This window comes from Crocodylus siamensis, chromosome 2, assembly GCF_052110815.1.
Source record: "Crocodylus siamensis isolate JL-2025a chromosome 2, ASM5211081v1, whole genome shotgun sequence".
In the NCBI taxonomy this organism is placed as follows: Eukaryota; Metazoa; Chordata; order Crocodylia; family Crocodylidae; genus Crocodylus; species Crocodylus siamensis.
In genome coordinates this window covers 93968839-93991314 of record NC_143396.1, presented here as the reverse complement: position 1 = coordinate 93991314, position 22476 = coordinate 93968839, and the positions used below count along the sequence as shown (strand labels likewise).

The 22476-nt window shown below is 36.1% G+C and overlaps 1 protein-coding gene across 6 annotated transcripts in view; it reads left to right on the top strand.

Moving 5' to 3' along the window:
• Positions 1-22476, top strand: part of LRBA (LPS responsive beige-like anchor protein) — a 591088-nt gene that overhangs the window by 551738 nt on the left and 16874 nt on the right. For all 6 annotated transcript variants that reach the window (XM_090036376.1, XM_090036373.1, XM_090036375.1 and 3 more), the window contains exon 53: positions 3540-3707. In XM_090036376.1, coding sequence (XP_089892502.1) covers positions 3540-3707 — 168 coding nt within the window. The remainder of the gene's footprint in view (positions 1-3539; positions 3708-22476) is intronic.

Sequence of the window (22476 nt, the reverse complement as noted above, 5' to 3'; positions counted from 1 at the left end):
TGAACCTTTAGTGATGTGTTATATATAGAAATCTTTAGAAAATGTTCTACATATTTTCTTGACTGCATAAAATAATTATTGATTGATTTGTTCTTCAGTGTTTCTATGCTGAAAAGTGGACATTTTCAGTGAAAGAACATTATTTTGGTAAACATGACAAATCTTACCTGTAAATATTAAATATTAAGTCATTGTAATTATATTTATGTCATAGTCAGAGATTAATGAGAAAATTTCTAGCATAACTAATTCTGATATGCTTAAACATAAAATAGTTACACTTGCTAGGAAAGTTGTAAGAAACAGAATGTTTATTTCTGGCTCTTCAGTTTGTTAGTATCTGATATACAATCAAAATCTGGCTGAAGTTGCAGTTTATTTTCTTTTAAATTAAAATAAGAATATTGCACTGAAATACTTCTCCAGAATCTGGTGGAATAGCAAATGAAAAAGACTGTGTGATCAGTAATGTGTAATGGCAAGCTATTGTAAGTGTTGATTTCAATTATATTTTAGCACTTACGCAAAAAAAGAAAAAGAGAACCTTTTTTTATTAGATTTTTGGGGGGGGGGTTGTAACAGGAAATACTTTTAACATAAATCATGTATTCTGGGCACTGCTAGTACTGTAGAAGCACAATAAAACCCTTCCTCCAGCAGTGGGAATTAATTTCAGACAGCCCTTTAGATTCAGTAGTGCTGAGATTTGAGTCTGAATTTTTTTTTATTTGTAGCACAGCTGTCAAATAAAACATTAACTAGAAAATTTGTTCTGTCAAAAAAGGGATATCCTAGTGCCTCTGGTAATATTTGATGTTACTGTGTAGAGAGAGGAGGAGTGGTATTAAAGGAAATAAACAAAAAAAAGTTGAACCCCTGTGAGATTATTGGAAAGTCATTTTACTAAGATAAAGAGAAACTGAGTATTTCTATTCTGAAGCTTAGGATAAATTGAGTGAGCCTTAGCCCCCAGGACAGTAACAATGCAAAACTAACAGGGTAGTGCAAAAACCATGAGCAACTGTCAAACAAATGTTTTGAAGAACATTTTTTCTAGATGGTAAGCCTAAAAGATAACTGCAAAAAATCTCTCAAATTTATAGCTGTTTTAAGAATAAACTTTTATGTTTTAAAAATATGTATCACCTTGAGTAGTTGAGTAGCTGCAGAAATATGTCAGAAAACTGGATTGTGTAGTTTAATTCCTATTAAACTTTTAAAAAGTATTGATAAAGAAATGGAAGCTTTATGGAAAATTGTTTTCTGAGTTTATATACATATTGCCTGAGGTTTATGTAACATGAAAGTATTTTGCTGCTACCTCCGTAGCTCTGCAGGACAGCAGCTTTTGCTGACCCATATTGCTGACCAGCCAGCAATCGACTGGGACAGTTACTTGACCCTGTGACTTAAGTGTAAAGCATTAGCTCAATAATAACTACACTGAGGTGACAAAAAATTTTGGAGTCCAAAAGAAAAAGTTTTAAATAGAATAATAAAATATAATACAGACTAGACTTACCAATGTGAATTCCTGGGTTAGATCCTATCCTACTTTTTAGGTGCCTTTCTTTGTATAGACTTGTTCTACTCTACTTGGATCCCTGAAAAATGTGAATACATCTACTTTTGTAGTGTTGTTTTGTAACTAAGTTATAAAAATCAGTCAGGAGGAAGTCTCCCATTTTAGATTACTGTTTTTTCATGGACCCAGACTGAGTAGAATAGGAACACACATAGGTATTTGAGCTCGCCTGAGTGGCATAGAAGGTGGTCTTTAGCCTACAGTTTTTAGTTTTATGTCCCACTATCACAATCGGTTACTTTTCAGACTCATGGAACATTTTTTTTAATTATAAACTTCAACTCTCCTTTCATATATCTGTTGTATAACTCTGCCTCCATGACAAAATCATAAAATTTAGTGATGGACTTATCAGATCACTAAGTTTGTTTCCCTCCAGATATAAGATTGTTTCCTGTAATAAGTATACTTTCTACCATTTTGTCCATTCTAGATTTAAGTCTGCAGTGTGATAGATCTTCCTTCTACCATGTGTCTGTCTTAAGAATTTCTCTCTCCTACCTTGGGGATCTTCAAGAGGAGGCTAGACAGATATTTGGCTGGGGTGATAAGACCCAGGCACTTGTTCCTGCCTGGGGCAGAGGGTCGGACCTGATGATCTGCTACGGCCCCTTCTGACCCTAAGTACTATGATATTATGATTAGTCCAGCCCAGTACCTCTCCCTAGCAGTCTTTTTCTGATATCCAGCTTAAATTTTATTGTAAAAGCACCATAGTATTCCCTTGTGTACCACACTAAATAATTCCTCTCTTTCCAAGATATGTTGCCGCCTCCTGAAATTTTTGGTGGTTTTCTCCATTTTAGACATTATCTTGGGCCTTTAGTTTTGCATTATAAAACAGTCTGCCCAGTTCTTTTTATTTTTGTTGCTCTTTACTTGCTCTACTTGATTTCTAGTTTGTTTTCTTTTGTATAAATTTGGTGCTCATAAATCAATGCAGTATTCTGAATGCAGCTGTCATGGAGCAGTGTAAAGAACACATATAAGCTCTTACCTCTCAGCTGTGTAGATGCTTGATGCTTTGGATCATGTACATGATCCAAAACTATATTGCCATTTATTTCTACCCCTTTATAGAAATTAATGTCTAATATGATGTCCACTACTAATGCATGTCATTTTCAGTATTATGACTTCCCTGTTTCCCATTATCTTTAATGCATCAGAACTATTTTCCCCAAGCAATATAGTTTGCACTTTTTAAAAGTTGATTCTTATCTTTTTGCCATGTTTTGTAAACTAAGGCTATCACGCTTCCATAATTTATCTTTATTTCCTAATATTTCAGTTTTTCATTGGTAAGATGTGTTAATGAGCATTTTACACTTTCTACTTGAGAAGAAAGTAAATAAATACAGAGTATCCCATCTCCCAGTCCGAATTGCCAGATCCTAGTAGCAAGATGGATATTTAGGTTAAAAAGTAATAGGTAGCATTCATGTTTATAGGCTCATGCATTGCACATTTTTCACCGTATAGCTGAAGTTGAGTTTATCTAGGTTTAGTTTGGTATTAGTTTTTATGTATGTATATAGGCCTTGAGAATTAGCACTGTATATAAGAAAAACTTAGCTCTTTGTGTATGACTTCTGAGCTTTTATGGGTATTGTAAATGTTCTTGAAATCTTTTTTAAATGAGTGGCTAATGTACAGTATGTGAAAAAGGAACTAAGGTAGAAATTTAATTTTTTACAAAATTTCTTAGTTGGTTTCATTTTTTTTGTAGTTAAATGGTGAAAAATAGGATGTGTTAATTTTTTCATATAACTTGCACACTAAAAATCTCCCTTGTACCCTAGCTGTTTAGGAATCTGTATGCACCATCAGTAGGTTTATATTATATGCTCCTTTCATCAGTAAACGTTGAGAAACAAATTCTGCCATGTTTTCTCATTGCTCAATGTGATTTAATGCATAATTCCTACAAAAAAACCTTTTTAATATGTTTCAGGTAAACTGATACAAGTAGTGTTTGGGCACTGGGATGTTGTTACCTGCCTTGCCCGTTCAGAATCCTACATTGGAGGAAATTGCTACATTCTCTCAGGCTCACGTGATGCAACACTGCTGCTTTGGTACTGGAATGGTAAAACCAATAACATTGGTGACAACCTAAATGGTAAGTAAAACCTATATTATATGTAAATTGCCTGCAAGTGGCATGATACAACACCTGTTATTAACAAAACTGTGTGCCCTTTGACCAGTGAGGTCCCTCAAGGCTCTGTCCTGGGACCCATACTGTTCAACATCTTCATTAACGATGTGGACATTGGAGTCAGGAGTGGACTGGCCAAGTTCGCCAATGACGCCAAACTTTGGGGCAAAGCATCCACGCCAGAAGATAGGCGGGTGATCCAGGCTGACCTGGACAAGCTCAGCAAATGGGCAGACGAGAACCTCATGGTGTTAAACACTGAAAAATGCAAGGTTCTCCACCTTGGGAGGAAAAACCTGCAGCACCCTTATAGGCTCAGCAGTGCTATGTTGGTTAACACTATAGAAGAAAGAGACTTGGGGGTCATCATTGACCACAAGATGAACATGAGCCTGCAATGCGATGCTGCGGCTAGTAAAGCGACCAAAATGCTGGGGTGCATCCAGAGATGCTTCTCGAGCAACTCCCGGGATGTCATTCTCCCCTTGTACTTGGCCTTGGTGAGGCCGCAGCTGGAGTACTGCGTCCAGTTTTGGGCTCCACAATTCAAAAAGGATGTGGAGAAGCTTGAGAGAGTCCAGAGGAGAGCCACGTGCATGATCAGAGGTCAGGAAAACAGATCTTACGATGATAGGCTGAGAGCCACGGGACTCTTTAGCCTGGAAAAGCGCAGGCTCAGGGGTGATCTGATGGCCACCTATAAGTTTATCAGGGGTGACCACCAGGATCTGGGGGAACGTCTGTTCACCAGAGCGCCCCAAGGGATGACGAGGTCGAACGGTCATAAACTCCTGCAAGACCGTTTCAGGCTGGACATAAGGAAAAATTTCTTTACTGTCCGAGCCCCCAACGTCTGGAACAGTTTGCCAGCAGAGGTGGTTCAAGCACCTACATTGAATACCTTCAAGAGTAAATTGGATGCTTATCTTGCTGGGAGCCTATGACCCCAGCTGACTTCCTGCCCTTTGGGCAGGGGGCTGGACTTGATGACCTCCTGAGGTCTCTTCCAGCCCTAAGGTCTATGAAATCTATTAAATATATGCTCAAGAGATCCCAGGTAGACTACAGAGGAAGGCAGAAGCCCCCATAGTCCATACCAATCATACCAAGTGCTTCCTGACCCAAATATAGTGATCAGTCTGCTGAGCAGAGGGGCAAGACCCTCTTGCCAGGAACCGCCTCCAGCTTTGGTCCCAGCAGGAACATAGGTGCATCCTAGGTAAAATCTCCCACCTTCAGTAATTAAGTATAAGGAGAGCTTATTTTGACCACACAATGTAGAGATACAGTTGTACGAATCATAACATTTAAAGTCTAAATGTTTGCCTCCCACACCTTGTAACTTTTTTTGAGGGAAAAACCCCTTTCTGCTTGAAGTTTTGCATTCTTATTGTTACAAGTAAGGAGAAAAATGTTTCGGAAACCTAGAAGCCAGTTGGGCTTGCTACTTCAGATTGTATTTGTGCATTTTATAATCAGTCACTTTAACATGAATCATTCAGTAAAAAAAAATCTTTATCAATCTTTTTATTTAAAAAAGTATATGTTCAGATACTGAATCCTCTGTTCACACTGTCATATTGCTATGGTCATCAATAAAGATGTGCCCAACTACTACTTAGTGAGAACAAGGAGTCAGGTATACAGTGGATGGATGAAAGTGACAAGCCATAAATATATTAACTTAATACTAGGGAGTTGTGTTTTGTGCCTTCTCCCTGTTTTCACATACCAGATGCTTTAATTGGTTTCAGTGCAAGTTATTGGCCTTGCAGCTTATAACCAAACCAGTAGCTCAGAGAAGACCTGCCTCAGCCTGCTCCTGGCATTCATCTCAGTTCATGAACCTCAGGTTCCCCACCTTTCCTATAAACACAATGTCTATCAGTAGACTCCAGTAACTATTCCTCCGGGATCTTGGCCTCTTTATTTTTTGCCTCCTGGCACACTCCTTGGGCCATTGGCTCAAGTTACAGTGAGCTAATAGTTCTACCTTCCTGACACTAAATTTTGAAACTATGTTGCTTTCACTCAGGCTGTGCCTTCTGAATGGTATGAGAAAAGCAAAGCAGAAAGGAAAAAAAAGTACCCACTGGACCTTATGCCAGTTTATCCCCACAGGAAACATTTTTCTTCTGATACCAGAATAATCAGTAAGACATACCCAAAGCATCCTAAAAAACCGATGTGCCCTTAGTACAATTAAGGGGAGATGAAAATGGAGAAGCTACTAGTAGAGGCAAGAAGCTTTTAAAACCGAAGGAGAGTGTAAATAGTTGGAAGGGGTATATGAAAGCCAGCTAGTAAGGAGGTGAAGGAGTGGAGGAAGGGGAAAGTTGGCAGCATATGCTCTTGATTTCTCTTCTGTCCTCTTAACATCCATGCCAAGATCCCTTGTGTTCCCAGTGAATGTGATGAAGGGGGAGGAGTAAAAAAACTTGGTGTCCTCCAAAGATAAAAGGGTTTAAGACAACCCTGGTTAAAAACCTACCCAATAAAAAAGATATTTTTAATCTGGTATAAGCTGTAGTTTTTTGATACAGTACCTGATAGCTTCCAGTCTGTAGTGTCATGGAATAATGTCTTCAATAAGAATTGCACATGTTTTTTCAGTTATATTTGACTTTGAAAAACTAGTAATGGTTCAACTTAAAAAAAAAGGAAGAAACTCCTGGAACTATTTATGAAAAGGTTGACTGAATAAATTTGAAATTATTATCGATACTTGATCTTCTGAGATTAAATGATGTGTGTTCGTTTTTGCCACTGGTCATAAAGTCCACAAACTGTGAAGCCATTACTCAAGCAGATTACTAAATCTGCAGGCATAGTGTAATTTAAATGACCTGAATCAAAGCAATGGAAAATCTTCCTAGATATGGTTAACATAATTTTGTAAGTACAAGAAGTGAATATCTAGGGTTCAAGAAGAACAGAGTGTCTGCAGGCACAATAAGCATGTATTGCTGTCGGTTGGCTCAGGATAAGTGCAAACCTTGTAATATTCCTGAGGAGCCTATACACATAGGAAACCCTGAGAAAATCCTGTTTTAGGAACTTAGGCTCATGTAGGAAGCATAAAAAAAAGCCTTAGTAGCAATAGCATAACTTGGTTTGTATGGAGGGTGAGGGAAGGGAATGGGGGGTAAGCAATGCATCAGCTCCGGGTGCCAGTTCAGAGGGGGCATGAGAATGGCAGCCCCCATGGAGCCAGCATGACTGTTACCACTACTGCAGCTGCTGTTTGGGGTGCTGGGGCTGAGGTGGTAACAGTTTCCACCTGTGGCTGCCTCTGCATGGAGAAATAAGTGATTCCTACCCCCACCCTGCCACCGCACCCCCAGAGTGCCAGAATCTCAATACATGTATGCTTAGTAATTTACTACTATGAAACACTGAAGATTTGCTGGTGCTGCCAACCATGATTACAAGGTCCACAAGTACAGCCTATTTTTTAACAGTTCTGTAGACCTAGTTTGGGGAATGCACTTGTCACATTCCCAAACCTACCCAGGCCTGTTTACTTTCATACTGTACTTCTGTATTGTACGCTTCTCTGAGAACAGTACAAACCACTTGGCAGGCTGAGATTTTGTATCTTTTGGTGACTAGATTTCATAAGTTAAGTAGCTACCTCATCTCATGCAAAGGGGTTTTCCAGTGTTTTAGATAAAGCATTCAATTCTTTTTGTTTGAATCGGCTTTTTATTTAAACTAAGTTTTATTTAAAGTTAATATATTTAAAAATAAACTTATTTAAAATTACATTTGGAATTATGACAAATTTTGCTGAGGCCCAACTGATCCACTTACTATATTATAGTAAACTTACCTTTTCATTTTGTGGGGCAAATTTGACCTAGTTTGAAGATGTTTTAAGGGAACTAATAAACTTTATATGTAAAATTTATTTTTATGAAATGATAGGTGTAACAGGTACAAAATGAAATTTGTTAATTCCTATGTTTCAAGCCTTATTCAGTGATCTCTGTATATGTCAAATTTGTAACAAAACCTGTACACCATGAAGACTTTTTATATCTATGTTTCTTCTTGCAGAGGTTATAAGGTGTCAAACTTAAATAAAGTGCTTGAATAAGCCCCAAAGAAGCTATAATCTATGTTGACATCCATATATTATGATATCTACATACATTATTAGCTATATTTTTATGATAGTCTTCTCTGGATTATGTGTGAAAACACTTATTATATTTTATACAGGTATAATTAAGAGGAAAATTTTACCCTGTGAAAGTAGTATTAAAAGTCAGCTGTACGGTTGCCAATAGTAAATATAAAATATGTATAAAAAGAATGTAGATTGTTTATCCTTATGATGTCTTGTCCACTGACATAGCTGGAGCTGAAACTGATGTCAGATTTCATTTGGTCCCTTAAAAAAATTCCAAACAAAAAATGTTTTGCAGTTAAAACAATACCCCTTGCCTCTGTTAAGATAGGACTAAGACCATTGATAAGTCTTAAATGTGCTGTTAAACTATACTGAGATATTAAAACAGTAACTGAAAGTGAATTCTTTGCAAATATTTATTCTTGCATATATGAAGGAAAGAAATGTCAGAAATCCTTGTCTACTCTAATCTTATGGTAGTTAAGAACCTAAAACAAGAGTACTTCATTAGCTGTAATTAGATCAGGTCTGGGCTGAGGAAGGGTGCTTTGGCTAGGTACAGGCATTACACTTTTACTGGTAAACATGATTGGAAACTGGTCTGTATCTGTAACAGAACAGAAATTGAACACACAAAGCCAGTCTGAGCCCATAACAGAACAGAAATTTGGCCCACACAGACTTGTTTAAAAATGGTAGAACCCAATCTGGGATTTGCGTCCCTTCCCACCCCCCCCAGCAAAGGGCGAATGTGTGCTCTGTTCGTTCGCTACCGATCCAAACTATGCTGCTTACACTAAACTGCGTAAATTAGATTGATTCTGCCTCAAGCTTTTTGGGAGTCTTTACCTGGCTTTTAAGCCTGAAAGTTCCCCCAACTACACAGTTGCTCCAATAAAAGTTATCACCAAAGAAAAAGAAAAAAAACCCACCCTTGCTGCTTGCATATTTCTTGGACCATCGTAGCTATACTCTAACCCTACCAAAATGTTTGGTTGTCGTGTGTGCATTATGGCCACAGGACATTTTTGTTTGCATTTATTCATTTTTTGTGGGGTTTTTGTATTTTGGTAGTGCCTGGAACCTCCAGTCAGGGATTAAGCATCCTATTGTGAGATGTCTGAACACTTGCCCCAAAGAGCAGTGGTCTACATTTTCTTCAGCTCTGTGTAGTGTCTAGTCAAAACATTCTGGAAAGGAATACCAAAAGTAATGTTCTGCCCAGTTCTGATTTTGTCAGCTCCAGCCAGGATACTCTAGGAAAAGAATAATAGCAGTATAATTGTCTGGTTTTCATGTTAGAGATTTATAGCCTTGATCTGGCAAGTGATTCAGCAGAAGCAGACTTCTATGCTCCAGTCCTATGGAGCACACTTAAGTCAGCGAGTTCCACTCACATATGCACATGTAGGTTGGGACTACAGGTATTTAATCAATGTATACATTTGGACTTATGTATTAACAGCCTCAAATTTATTACCTTAAAACAGATTTTTTGCCTGATTTTAACAGTGCATCAATTATTTCACGTTTCCCCTGAGGTGTTGGTATTTCTTTTCTGGTTTTCATAGTAATTTATTTGTTTATGATTATTGTATTAGGAACACCTCTGCATATAAGGATACTAATGGTCACTCTTGAGAAACTGCAGTACTAGGGAAGTTTAATCAGAAATCATTTAAAACAACAACACCTGTCCCCTTCCTTCCAACAGTCCCGTACCTTCTCCAAACACTAGTCAACAGACCAGTATGACCACTCTTTCCCTGCCCATTTTCTCCAGACAGCAGCTACTTCATCAGTGATGGTTTACTTAAGTCACTTGATTTTGTTTTATTATTTCAGGAAGTATTGTAAACTCTTGGTCTTTGACTGTCCCTATTAATATTTTAAAATAATACTTAACCCAAGCTGACAAGCCATCTTGGTTGTGGTACAATTAATAAATAAATAAATGTTTCATTCGATAATTTTTATCAACGTATTTATACAGAAAAAGTTTCCATCAATGACTAGCCAACCAGGCTGTTGCTGAACTACTGTATGGGAAAATTCTTCATCTTTTGTTATTGAGAAAACATGTTACCAAAATAAATATTATTTAAACTTACTTTTATATACATAGTCCTTTAAGGTTTGTTTCTGTAGTTCCATTTGCTTTTAACTAAAATATTATTAATAGGGCAAATTTATTTATTTTTCTTTAACATTTCATGTCATAATAAAGTTGCTGTATACAGGAATGTTCAGAAATCTGGGACACACATGAAGACCAGGTTTTGCCTAGAGCTCAACTCACTTTCATTGTTAAAATAGAACATTCTAAGTGTATACCTCTGATGGTTTCCATCATTCCCCATGTAGCCAACAGGACTGGTCTTTGATCAGTGAATCCCATAGTCAGATTTTCCTAATGCTGAAGGGAATTCTGCTCCAATTCCAAGTCTTCTCAATCCCATTACAGTGGTGCTCCAAACCCTGAAGCACATCAGTGGGGGTTGCCTTGGGCTCGTCCCTCCATACCTTCATTCAAACACTGTCTTTAATTTTCCCTATTCCAGAGTGAGAGAAAAGCCCAGATTTCTGATATTTCCTATGAAACAGTTTTTAAAGCAATTGTTTCAAATCAATCACATTATTTTGTTTCAATTTTGACCTTTTTAAAAGAATTAAAATAAAAAATAATCATTTTGACATGAAAACTTTCAATTCCAAAAAGTTCAAAAAAGGAATTTTTTTCACCTTATGTAAAAGATTTGTCTTTTTTCCCCTAAATAAAATGTGTTGAAATGGCAGAAGTTTGCAAAAATGGAAATTTGGGATTTTCTGACACAAATATTTTGTTAGAAAATTTCTGACCACCTGTAAAAATAACTAAGAATTGAGCAACTAATCTGAAGTAACCATCTCAAGACTTTCCATATTGTGACATCCTTGTAAGTAATTTAGCATATAGTGACAACAACAGGAATCACTTAATGGTGGTAAGGAGAGGAAATGACAGCCTCTTTATGTGAGACTAACTTTTGTTCATTTAAAGTGTTTCCTTCAAATTAAATAGTATCTGTGCAAGCTGTGTAAGGATTTAAGTCATAAGCCTCATAAATCAGGGTTGTACAGACTGATACTGTGCAGAGTGTTGATGCAAAGAGGCCTGTGAACTCCAAGGCACAAGGGGTTTCTGTGCAAACACTAGTTAGCTCAAGGAGTGGCAATCAGGGTATATCAAGAGAAGGTATGGCAGGATTTACATACATGCTAACAGTGTGTTGCAGTAGCAAAAGGTCCAATTCTCTAAGCAGGAGTGGCAGCCATTAGAGTTGGGAGATGTCATATATTGCCCAGTTGCATGTTATCTTTACAATCATTGCCTTTAAATTCCTTCCCCTCATTCTTCAAGGCTAGGGACAGATGTTGAAAAAGCCAAAGCCTGAATTGATTCAATCTTTGCAGGTGAGTCTAACCTGGCTAGACTCAACCAGTTTGTAGACATCCCCTCTGGACTGAAAAAATGCAGGTACATGCCTGCAGTGGCTCAGGCTAGAAACGAGGGGGTGCTAGAGCAGCCCCCCCTTCCCTTCTACAGTTCTGAGCTTAGGAGGGCATTACCAGGCTCCGGCAGAATGCTCTGATTAAGGAGGGGTGTGTGTCCCCTCCTCCCTCCCCCCCCCAAACCCAGCAGGGAATGGATAACAACAGTGCCTATCACCCCTAACCCAGTGTTTATTACCCCATTAAGAAAACAACAGAAGGACATTACCAGCTCCCTGTTGATTCTGCCTTTGTCCTGTTTGCCATAGCACAGACTGTAGCCAGCATGTGGTCTCCTAGCTAATGCTGAGAGGTGTCTGTGTAAGGCAGAGGAAATGGGGAGGCAAGGGAGAGGGGAGTAGGGGGAAAGCCAGTTAGATGCCTGCATTCTTTGCCGAGCTCCAGCCAAGGAGCAGTGGGGAGGGGCGAGCCCTGCTCAGCCCAGAGAGCATACCGGGATGCTGGGAGAATCTCCTTTAACTTAAACCTGCAAGGGGTCCGGGACAGATATTGCATAAACTAGTTTGAGCAAAATCAGGTAAGTCTGATGCTACATTCAGTCAGGTTTATCTCAAACCTGTTTCAGCCATTTTCAAACTGGTTTATATGCACTGAACTTCTGTTACAGGTTTAAACTAGTTTCTGATTGCTTAAACCAGTGTATGTGTAATGTCTGCCCCTAGCCCAAACGAATTAATTTCATATTTGCTGTGCTGCAATTTTTTGCACTGTAATCATCCTGCCTGTGATGCAGTATGTTTGAGCTAGGTATAGTACATGCATGCATTTTATTATCTTATGCCGTGCTCATAAAATAATGTATGCTTGTAGAGTTTTCCTCACTGTACAGGGCTTTTTGATCATCTGGTGCAGTATGCTGGTAGATGGAGAAAACTTTTGCTCTAGATTTTCTACAGATTTATTTATCATTACTTTGAAGCTTTTCCATTTTGAAGGACATGAAAGCTTTGGAAGCTACTTTGGAAATTTAATTTGCTTTAGTAAAATAAAATAACGTTTTTCTTACAAAATCATCTAGTAATAATGAAATATATGGAGCTGGCAGCTGTATTCCTCCTACTAAAACTAGCATGTGATATCTGATGAATTATTAGCTTTCATCATCCACACGCGAGTAACTCAAATTATATCAATGCTGAAGTTATAACATAAAAATACAAAAAGTTACTTTCTGTGTGCATCACAAATGTAATGTGAAGATCATTTGCACAGTACTGCATTCATTATTTAGTTTTGCATCGTAATATAGGTTCCTTCAGAAAGTAAGTTTTTCTGCATTGTATTTCAGGTTAACTATTGATCTCAATATGCTAAGGTGTGAACTGAATAAACTGTTTTCAGTGAGGTTATTTAAATGGCATTACTACTGCTAATCTACAGACATAATTAGGCACTCTATTCAGAATAAATTTTTCTAAATATTCAAGCTTTCAGAGGCTCTGATACAGGGGCAGGCAATTATTTCGGGTGGAGGGCCACTTATTGAGTTTTGGCTAGCCTTTGAGGGCCACATGACAGACAGCCAGGGGCAGATAAATATTCATTTTCTAAATTTTTTAGGGGCCCCACGGGCTGGATAGAATGGCCCGGTGGGCCGCACCTGGCCCATGAGCTGCATTTTGCCCACCCCTGCTCTAATATATTTGTTTTTAATTAAATTACTGGACAGAGAAAGGTACAAAATGTTCTTATTTAATCTATTTTTATTGCACACAAATCTGAATATTAAAATTCTTTTAAACATTTACAAAAAGTTTTTTATTGTATGTATTACATTTTTTGTTTTGTTCCCCCCCAATAATTAAACTCTAGAACTGTCACCAGATTAGTATCCCGCTGTTGTGTGTTTAAAAGATAGTGTTTTAGTAGTGATTTCTTTGTAGCCAGACATCTTCATTTCGTAGGCATCAATTGTACAGAGATTTACACACACACTTAACTTTACAGATCATAGGTAGTTCCATTGATTAGGGGCAGGTCATATTTCTGGAGTATAACCCCTATTTCCTTCCTTTAAACCTGGGCTGCCTACACTTTGCAATCCTTGGAGCTATTCATAATGTGTAAAAATTATCACTTACTAAGTAGTTTAAGAACTCTGACACCTGCTTCATAGAAAAAAGATGCTGTTTCTATTTTATGTTTATTTTCTAGCATAAATATTTGGGACTTGCTGTTATAATTTTGCTAGTAGAGATTTTTTTTTAAAAAGTAATGTGCAAAACAGTTTTGTTTTTTCTTCCCTAAAAACAGTTTTGCATAGCGTAGTCTTGTAGTCTTTCAAGAATAGTGTTGATCATGCTTTTGATAGTGCCAGTCATCATGATATCTAGGCACTAATAAATCATCAATCACTTAAGTAATAGTTGTAAATCCAGTTATTATTTTGTTATATCTGCCTAATGAGATATTCCAAGAGAACTGAAGATTCTAATTTTCAGATTTTCTGAATATTTAAAATTATGTTAGGATGACTGCAGTTAACTACATTGATGACGTACAGTGTAGTCCTTTCACTAAGAAAGTGTAGAGTTCCTATGAAATACGTAGTGTATCATGCTGAAAATTAAAAACAGTCTGTATGTGAATAGCGTATATGTACTTTGCATCCCTGCAATCACTCCTTTATTTTTAGCCCATGCCCACCCTACATATTGTTCTGTTTTCTTAAAAAAAGATGTAAATAAACCAGTATTATTTTGGGAGTGCTTCAATGCAGATGTTAATAAATACTCTTTGTCTCTTAAAAATGGCTGAGTAGAGTATTTTACTGTATCTGTACGAGAATCCTTTAGCACCATCTGCTGGCCATGATTTGAAAGATGATGCCGGGGACAGATGATCAACAAAATATGAGTAGCATATTTTAAAAAACTTATATGTGTTCTTTAACGTATTTAGTCTGACATTGTTATGGATTTTTTTGTAGTATAATCTGTCCCCTTTTTAAAATACATAATGTGAAAGTGTAAATGCAATTTAACGTTGATGTAGAGGTTGAAACAGAAATAAATATCATTATAAAAAGATGAATATTTTTTCTGTTTCTACTAGAACTTTAGTAAGTTCAGTGTTACATGCTTCTGCTCTTGTAAGATATTGAATGCAAATTATGTTTCTTAGAAAAGAAACATAATTTTTTACAAAGTATGCAAAAATGCTTATGAAACTTCTGATGTTGTAATGTAAAGATATAAATTGTTACCTTTTCCAGAAGTCATTAAAGGATGGTAACCACTTTAAATATTTTTTAATGTTTAACATTTTCAATCTGATATTGCATTAGTAGGTTACCTAGAAGCAGCCATCAGAGATATATGCTCTGATATCATAGTTGGAGCTTCACAGACAGATATCCACAGATATCTTCAGTGTGTCACAGAAGCCAAACTGTGCAAAAATATGTCATTCTGTTGGTATAATGTTGATATCTATAACAGGGCCTTACACTCAACACCCTTAAAAATAATGGGGCGGGGGGCGGGGCGTTGATCTTACTCTTTTCAAATGATGGTTTCAAGCAAGCTGGACCCATTGTGCAAATACAGAGTAAATAATAGTCCCCTATCCTAAAATATCTTACAGTTGAAAAGGCAAGCTGTAATGGGTGGATAAATCTTGTCCTGTTCTGTTCAAACTTGGGATAGTGTACAAATAATGTTATAATTATATAGTACCAAGAAAGTGTTTACTTTTTGCCTTCCAGCTATGAAGACAAACTTTCCTTTCCAAAGAACTTACAATCCATTTGATGCTTCAGAAAGCATTCTAGTAGTCATCTTATTCCTTTATAAATACAGTAGACTAGAAATTCCGTTTAAACATGTCCTCTAATGTTAAGCATGGTATCTGTAATATTGTTCCAACTGACTAGGAAAGACAAGTATTCCTTCTGAAACATAGTATTGCTACTGTTATATTTTTGATAGTACCAACAATGTTTAAAAGAACTATGCAAACACAACAAAGGCATCATCTGTTTCAGAAGTGGAAAATGTAGAAAGAGTTTTTGGTGCTGGTTTTGTTGGCAATGTCCAACTTCAAGTGTCACTAAAACCATATACATGAAATTCTCCAGAAGGATCAGGATATTTAGTGCTCCATGATGTAATGCAGGCCTTCAGGTCCCAGGCAAAACAATACTATATTTACAACTTGTAACTAATAGTCAATGTGGTAAAAGGAATTATATTCATATGGTAAATGAATACAACCTTAATGTGCACCATATGCATAGTGGTGGGACAATGTACTAATATATCACATCTATTTACCTTGTTTGCTGGCTGAGAAAAATGATTATACCATTCAACTCAAAAGCTGTATCATATAATATGAGAGTAGAGTGATAGAAGTAGTAATTATTATAGTCTAGAACTGATTCTTTGAGTATCTTCATTACCAGATTTTAATGCTGTAAAAAAATTGTTTGGTCAGTACCATGGTTTTAACTTACCTAAGAAACCAAGTTTAAAGTGTTTCTGGAATTCATTTCCACAATATTGGAATTGAAGGATATAAATTCACTATAGTACATACATGTATACAGAAATATACTTCACTTACTTAGAGCTCTAAATTTGTACAGTAATTATTTTTGCTTAAAAAAACGCAAACTTTTTATGGCCTGCTCATTTTTTTACCTTATATATTTATAACATTCAGGGTCACAGCAGTATGAATAGTCTCAAGACCTGTATCCAATGTAATACATAAAATAATTAGTTTTAAAATAATTTCATATTTATAAGAGCAACTTAATAGCTACTGTGTTTGCTCTAATTGCTCACTTTATATGGGTCAGTGTATTTTAAAAGCTTTCTAGAGATTAAAACAATTTCTTCTTTGTAGCAAAATGAAGATGCCTTGTACATAATATTCTAATAAGCAAAGAATAATAAAAACATCAGACACTGATATATTTGAAATGAGCTAAACCATGATAAGAAAACTTTCAGATTATTTTTTATTTAAGTGTAAAAGAATTGTAGGTTTAATGTACTGCCAAAATATTCATGCTAACACCTATTTTAGTATTACTATAATTTTGGTGGGAATAGTTGCTCTATAATTTTCTCAGAAATATTGCTTCGGGGTTGATATGTTTTATATTGTGTGCATAACTGGAATGTGGTAGTGCAGATTTATAAGGTACTGCAAAGAATGGCTATCCAATTTTTAAAAATCTGGTGTTAAAGTTTTCTAGTTACACTCTAAGGTCTGGTATCAAAAATGGCTGCGATGGAAGTTGATATTAAAGTAATAGTTTAATGAGAAGTGTACAGAGCATATGAAAAGGTGTTGATGTTCACTCTTACGGAATATTTGCAAGGCAGATACCTACAAGAGGTTTGAGAGGAATTCACTTTCTTTTGAGAAGGTAAGAAAATCTCCTGGACTTTCAGCTGAAGAAGCCATGGCTGAAGGGGAAGAGTTTTAAGAAAACTTTACATTGCACATGGTGGGAATTGAGAGGCAAGGGATTTAAGACTCGTGTATACAAAGTCTGAAAGGTAACATTCCAGTAAAGCTGGGCTGTGCTATATTTCCCTTTTTGTATTGTGCCTGTTAAAGACAGTGAATGTGTTCTGGAGATGCAGTGTATACGAACACATCAAATACATTCAAAGTCATGTTTTTCATTACCCAGTCTGAAAGGAGATGAACCAAAAAAGTATGCTGCTATTTTCTCATGTCATCTACCTAGAGTACCGACTCCAGTCAATTATTTGCTTGTGGTAACTGAGGGGTAAAATGAAATATATCCTACCCGCCCCCCCCCGTATTCTATGAAAATAAGCTTATTAGAACTGTAGATCCACACAAGTTAAATGGGTCAATTTACCTTAGATGTAGAGGTTGAAAATAATGCTAGCATCCTCTTGACTTATGTTTTTGGATTTTGTTTCAGGGAAAATGAGAGTTTGCTCAAAAGACAGTCCCCTCCCCCCCCCCTTTTTTTTTTTTTTTGAAATTCTATAGTTTAAGACATGTGCCAGGGCAAAACTGGCTTCTAGATCTAAGGTTGTATGTTCTGTCAGGTTATAAAAAAGTCTGAACAGACAGCATACAACATGAGGAGAGTAAAATGTTGGACTTAGAAATTTATATTTCTAAAGAGAAGAAAGCCAAGTTCTTATATGACTGGTAACCAAAGTAAGAATAAAAATGGTATGTTCACAAAGGAATCATTCTTCAGACTAAAATTGTAGGAATACTTTGAAACAATCTGTATGACATCACTTATTAAACAGTTACATTTTATGTTAAAGAGCTAGTTTCATTTCTGTAACAGTCAAATACTTTTAACAAATGCTTTTCTGTAAATATAAATCTCTGAATATAAAACCAACATGGAAATCTAATGGCAGATTAGAATATTTGAGATCTTGTTGATTTGCTTATTTCTGTTGATGACATTATTTTGATTCATAGTTTTTAGATTTTATTATCTGAATCTTAATTATGTGATCTTATTTTAGACTTTGCATTAAATACAGTTATTTTAAAGGGAAATTGTTAGAAAGTTGTTTTTCTTAAATACTATTAATATGCACGATTTTGTTTGTTTTAACTTATTGTGAAAAAATACTCTGTCAATTTTTAGCAAGCGGTAGGCAAAAAGATGGGTTAATTGATGTTTCATTTGATTAGAATTTTATATTAAGACATAAAATTGTATAATTAATTTGCACTAAAAAGGACTCTACAGCCTCTATAATCATGGAATGATAACTTGAGAATTACCGTTGAGCTGTCAGTGACTTATCATAATTAACTGCCTTCTCAGTATAACGTATAAAAGAAGCAGACACATTGCTGAATGTTTTTGCGTCAAGAACTAGTTTTAGAAAAGGGTATCTTGCATTATAGCAAGATGGCAGTTTTAAGTTGTATATTCAGTCCTGTTTAGATCTGTTAAAAAAAATTACTGTTTGCTCTCTTTTAAGTTAATCACTGTAACGTAAAAACAGTTGTATAAGGAGTTCACTACTGGCTTAAAGTTGTCATGATTTTGTTTTGTTTTTTAACAATACTAAAGCTTGAAAGCTAAGAGGAGGAAATCCCAGTAACACTAAACAGTTATTTGTTAGCCAGGAAGGAGTAACTTCTGGATGTTGTAAACCTGGAAGAAAGTTTTGACTTTGTTATAACCCCACTGTTCCTTTTTAAATGCAGTTTCCAAGCATCTAGCTTTTTTCAGTGAAATACTGCTGCACACATAATATCATAGGCTTCTCTTTTATCTTCTAAGTTTGAGTTTATGATTTAAAATGTGTCTTAGTCACTTAAGCATGACTGATATTTTATGTAAATTTCTATGGGAAAACAGTTTTGCAGCAAGTGTTTATCGTCATTCTAAAGAGGTCTTTGAAATAAGTGGAATGGTTACTGTAAAGGTAAAACATCTTGCCTAATAGTAGGGGGGAAAAGCTTCTCTATGTAGTAAATCCTAAGAACTATATTTTCGGCTAATTTTGTTACAATGTGTATAAGGCAACAAGATTCTTATACTTACTGATTTTAAGTAGCTATCCAGGAGTGGCATAGTTTAAGGATATTACCATATTATATATTATGCTGAGAAAAGCACATCTGTAAAACTGTGCTTCTTGGTTGTTAGTGCCAGGATTTGGGCTATCTTTAATCTCATTTGACTTGTTCATCTTCCTTAAGAATCGCCATAAAGATGCACTGGATATTCTTTTCAGTCCTTAGTTAGGGTTTGCATCAGTGGTCGTAAACCTGCTTAAGGGACAAAGACTCTCTTTCCTTTGAAGTTACTTCCCCAGCTTTTCAAAGGGGTCTAGAAGCTGGTTCCCCTAAAACAATTTAGAAAAGTTTGAAGTGGTGCCCCTTAAACCAGTGACAAAATAAAATTTTCTCTTTGCTTTATTGAAAACCATGACAATCTTCTGAAGCAGCAAGTTTAAAAGCTTTTAAAGAAATCTGTTCTGGTCTATACTCTGCTTTTAAGCTGACCCTATTATTTGGAAAATCAGAGCTTTGCAAGCCCCTAAATACTTAACATTCTCATCAAAAGACCCAGCCTGACTTTTCATGGGGCTCACGTGTTACAGTATTTACTTTAGACTCTTCACTCAGAGAAGTAGCATACATTTAGACTTCTTTAGGAGCTGCTTTTCATATTGCCGTTATCTATTTTTTTCATTGAAGAAATGAATGCTAAGAAAAGTTAATAATAGATGACTGAATTTATTTGAGGTTGCATATATTCTAGCTAACCATGAATTTATAGTTTAGTTCATATGGTGCATCTGAACTTTGAAATAAACAGAAATCTTATAGTATATACTGGAAAACAGGTAATCTCAATCCATGTTCTGCTGGAGGAAAGGCCTTCTGTCTTGAGAATATGTTGCAGACTACTGAGGACATGCCTTAAATAAATTGAATCCTTAAGAACAGCAACCCAACGACTTAAATAAGTGCTTAACGTAAGCATCTTGTGCACTTGCGGCTTTGCCTCTATCTCCTAATAACTGCATTTAAAGTAATTTCTTAAATGTCGTGTTAAACTCAGTCATCTTATACTAATTAACTTCAAGTCAGTGGTGTACATTTCATTCTCATGATTTCAGGTTTTAAACTATTCTGTTTTATTAAAATATGTAATGAATATGTTAGGTGGACTAATTCCTCACTGATTTATGTAGTTTTATGTTGAATACAAATTCTGAACACCAAGCTAAATAATAAAACCAGACTTGCTAACATTAGCATCTCAATTAAAACAGAACAAAACAACATTTAAAGCACGGAGCTGCCTCATACTGTATGGTGTGGAGAACATCAGAGAAAACACTGAATTAAAAATATAGAACTTAATACCGAGTAATAAGTCTGCTGCAGTAGATTTTGAAGTGACTATTATAATATATAAAATTGTTTGCAATCAAATTGTGCAACTTCATGGTTTGTCCCCACAGTGTTGTTTTACTCGCTTTCAAAGTTGCCTGTTCTGCATTTAGGTGAGGAAAGTTCAACAGAGCAAAATTTCTCTAAATGTCTAGTGAGTGTTTGTGAAATCAGTCACCTGAGAAGTACCTAATGATCATAAGTCTAACCTTATGCTTTTAATTTGTTTTTCTTTTTTTCTTCTGAACTGTCTGCCATACTTCCTGGATTTGAGTGCATTTTGCCAAACTTCATATGAAACAAAAGCTATATCATTTATTGGTTCTTTATTTAGAGATTAGGGACCATTTACTGAGTTGCTGCTGGATATTATTTTAGTAGTTTTTTTAAAAAAAAAACACGGATATTTTCCTGATTTATTACAAAAAAATTGACTTTAATTTTCAAATTTGTTTTTTATAATAAAATTAAATTTGTATTGCAGCACTAATGCGGAAAAAAATCATATTTTGAAAGGTTATAATCCCCAGTTTAATACTGGATCATAGATTATGAGTATGACCTTTTTTAAAAGACTGTTTGTATGCAACAGCTACATAGTCTGGGAATTATTGTAAATGGTCAGAGTTAAAGCATAGATCGAGAGTAAATAATATGTTTCTAATTTACACAGATTAATCCTGCATTTCCTATGCATTAGAAACTCTTGTTGTACATGGAAAGGGTCTGGGTACTTTGCTAGTTTAGAAGTCTGCATACTTTCTAATGAGACACCTGATACTACTTTGGTGAGCATGGTACAAGACCCAGATAGACTTGTTAATCAGACTGTGCTAATTCTATTTCAGTTTTAAAAATTTCAAACCTAAGTCTACCTTGAAATATGGCAATTGAATAACAAATGAGATGCTTTTCCGTTACTGGAATCACTTGGCACTATTTCTTTCAGTCTCATTGGAAATCCACTCTCTATTTTAAAAAAGAAAAATAACAACATTTGATTTTATCACCATTTTTCATGGCATCCCACAGAAGCAGCCATGTCATTTAGTTTGGAGTGAAAGCATTTCCTGCTGCAAAAAAGGGGAAAGTTGATAACCTCACCAAAGATGCATTCCTTAGAACTTTAATGATTTTAATGATTCATAAAAGGCTTCCAATTGAAATAATTAGACAGCAATTGCAAAAACAACATTGTGTTTTCTATGGTATGCTGGCATTCTGGGAGAACTAAGGGAGTGAAAAGCCCTGAGATAAGGTATGAAGCATTTTAAGGAGCTTCATAGCATAGTCTCACATTTTCTATGTCTGGGTTTGAGAATAAAACCGATGCTCATATTTGTCTTGAGAAAATATATGTCTAACCTGTTCAGCAGTTCATAAAAACATGTCTGGTCTCCAGTTTTCCTCTGTTTACAACATTCTAGGTACTGGACTCTAAAGACTCAGGAAAGCATATGGCTAACTGCCTCATAGAGCCAACACTCATTTGTTTTAGGTTTTTCAGTTGAGTATGTACTTACATCCCAGCTAAATTTTGCACTGTTTCTTATGAGGAGCTTATTTAAGCCTCATAGTTGATGGTCCAGGTATTGATTAAAACGAAACCAATCAGTGGATGCCTTCCTTTGTCCTGACATAGTAATTTCCTCCCTTTGTTGTTGTTTACTATAACGGTATCTGCACTTTTTTTATAAAACAGGGCTAAGTACAAAGAATCAAAAGCCTGAGGCTGAATCAATTTAATCTTTGCAGGTTACTCTAAGCTGTAAACTAGATTGAACAAATAAGTAAGTGAACAGACATTCACTTTTGATTCTGGAAATGTAGCCACATGCCTGTAGTGGACCAGGCCAAAAGCCAGAGGGTGGTCGAGTATGCCTCCCTGCTTGGCTGCATCAGACAGCTTGGGCCAAAGCTAGTCTGCCCACCCTGCAAGGTGGGTGTTGCAGGGGAGGTGCAAAGCATCCTGGGATGCTGGGGGACTGTGAGTTAACTTGAGGAGGTCTGGGACAGAAGTTCAGTACACCAATTTAACCTAAATCAGGTAAGTCTGATATTACATCCATCCAGGTTTACCTTAAACCGGTTTTGGTTCTTTTGAAAGCAGTTTATGTGCACTGAACTTCTGTTGTGTTACAGAATTGAACCAGTTTCCAATCA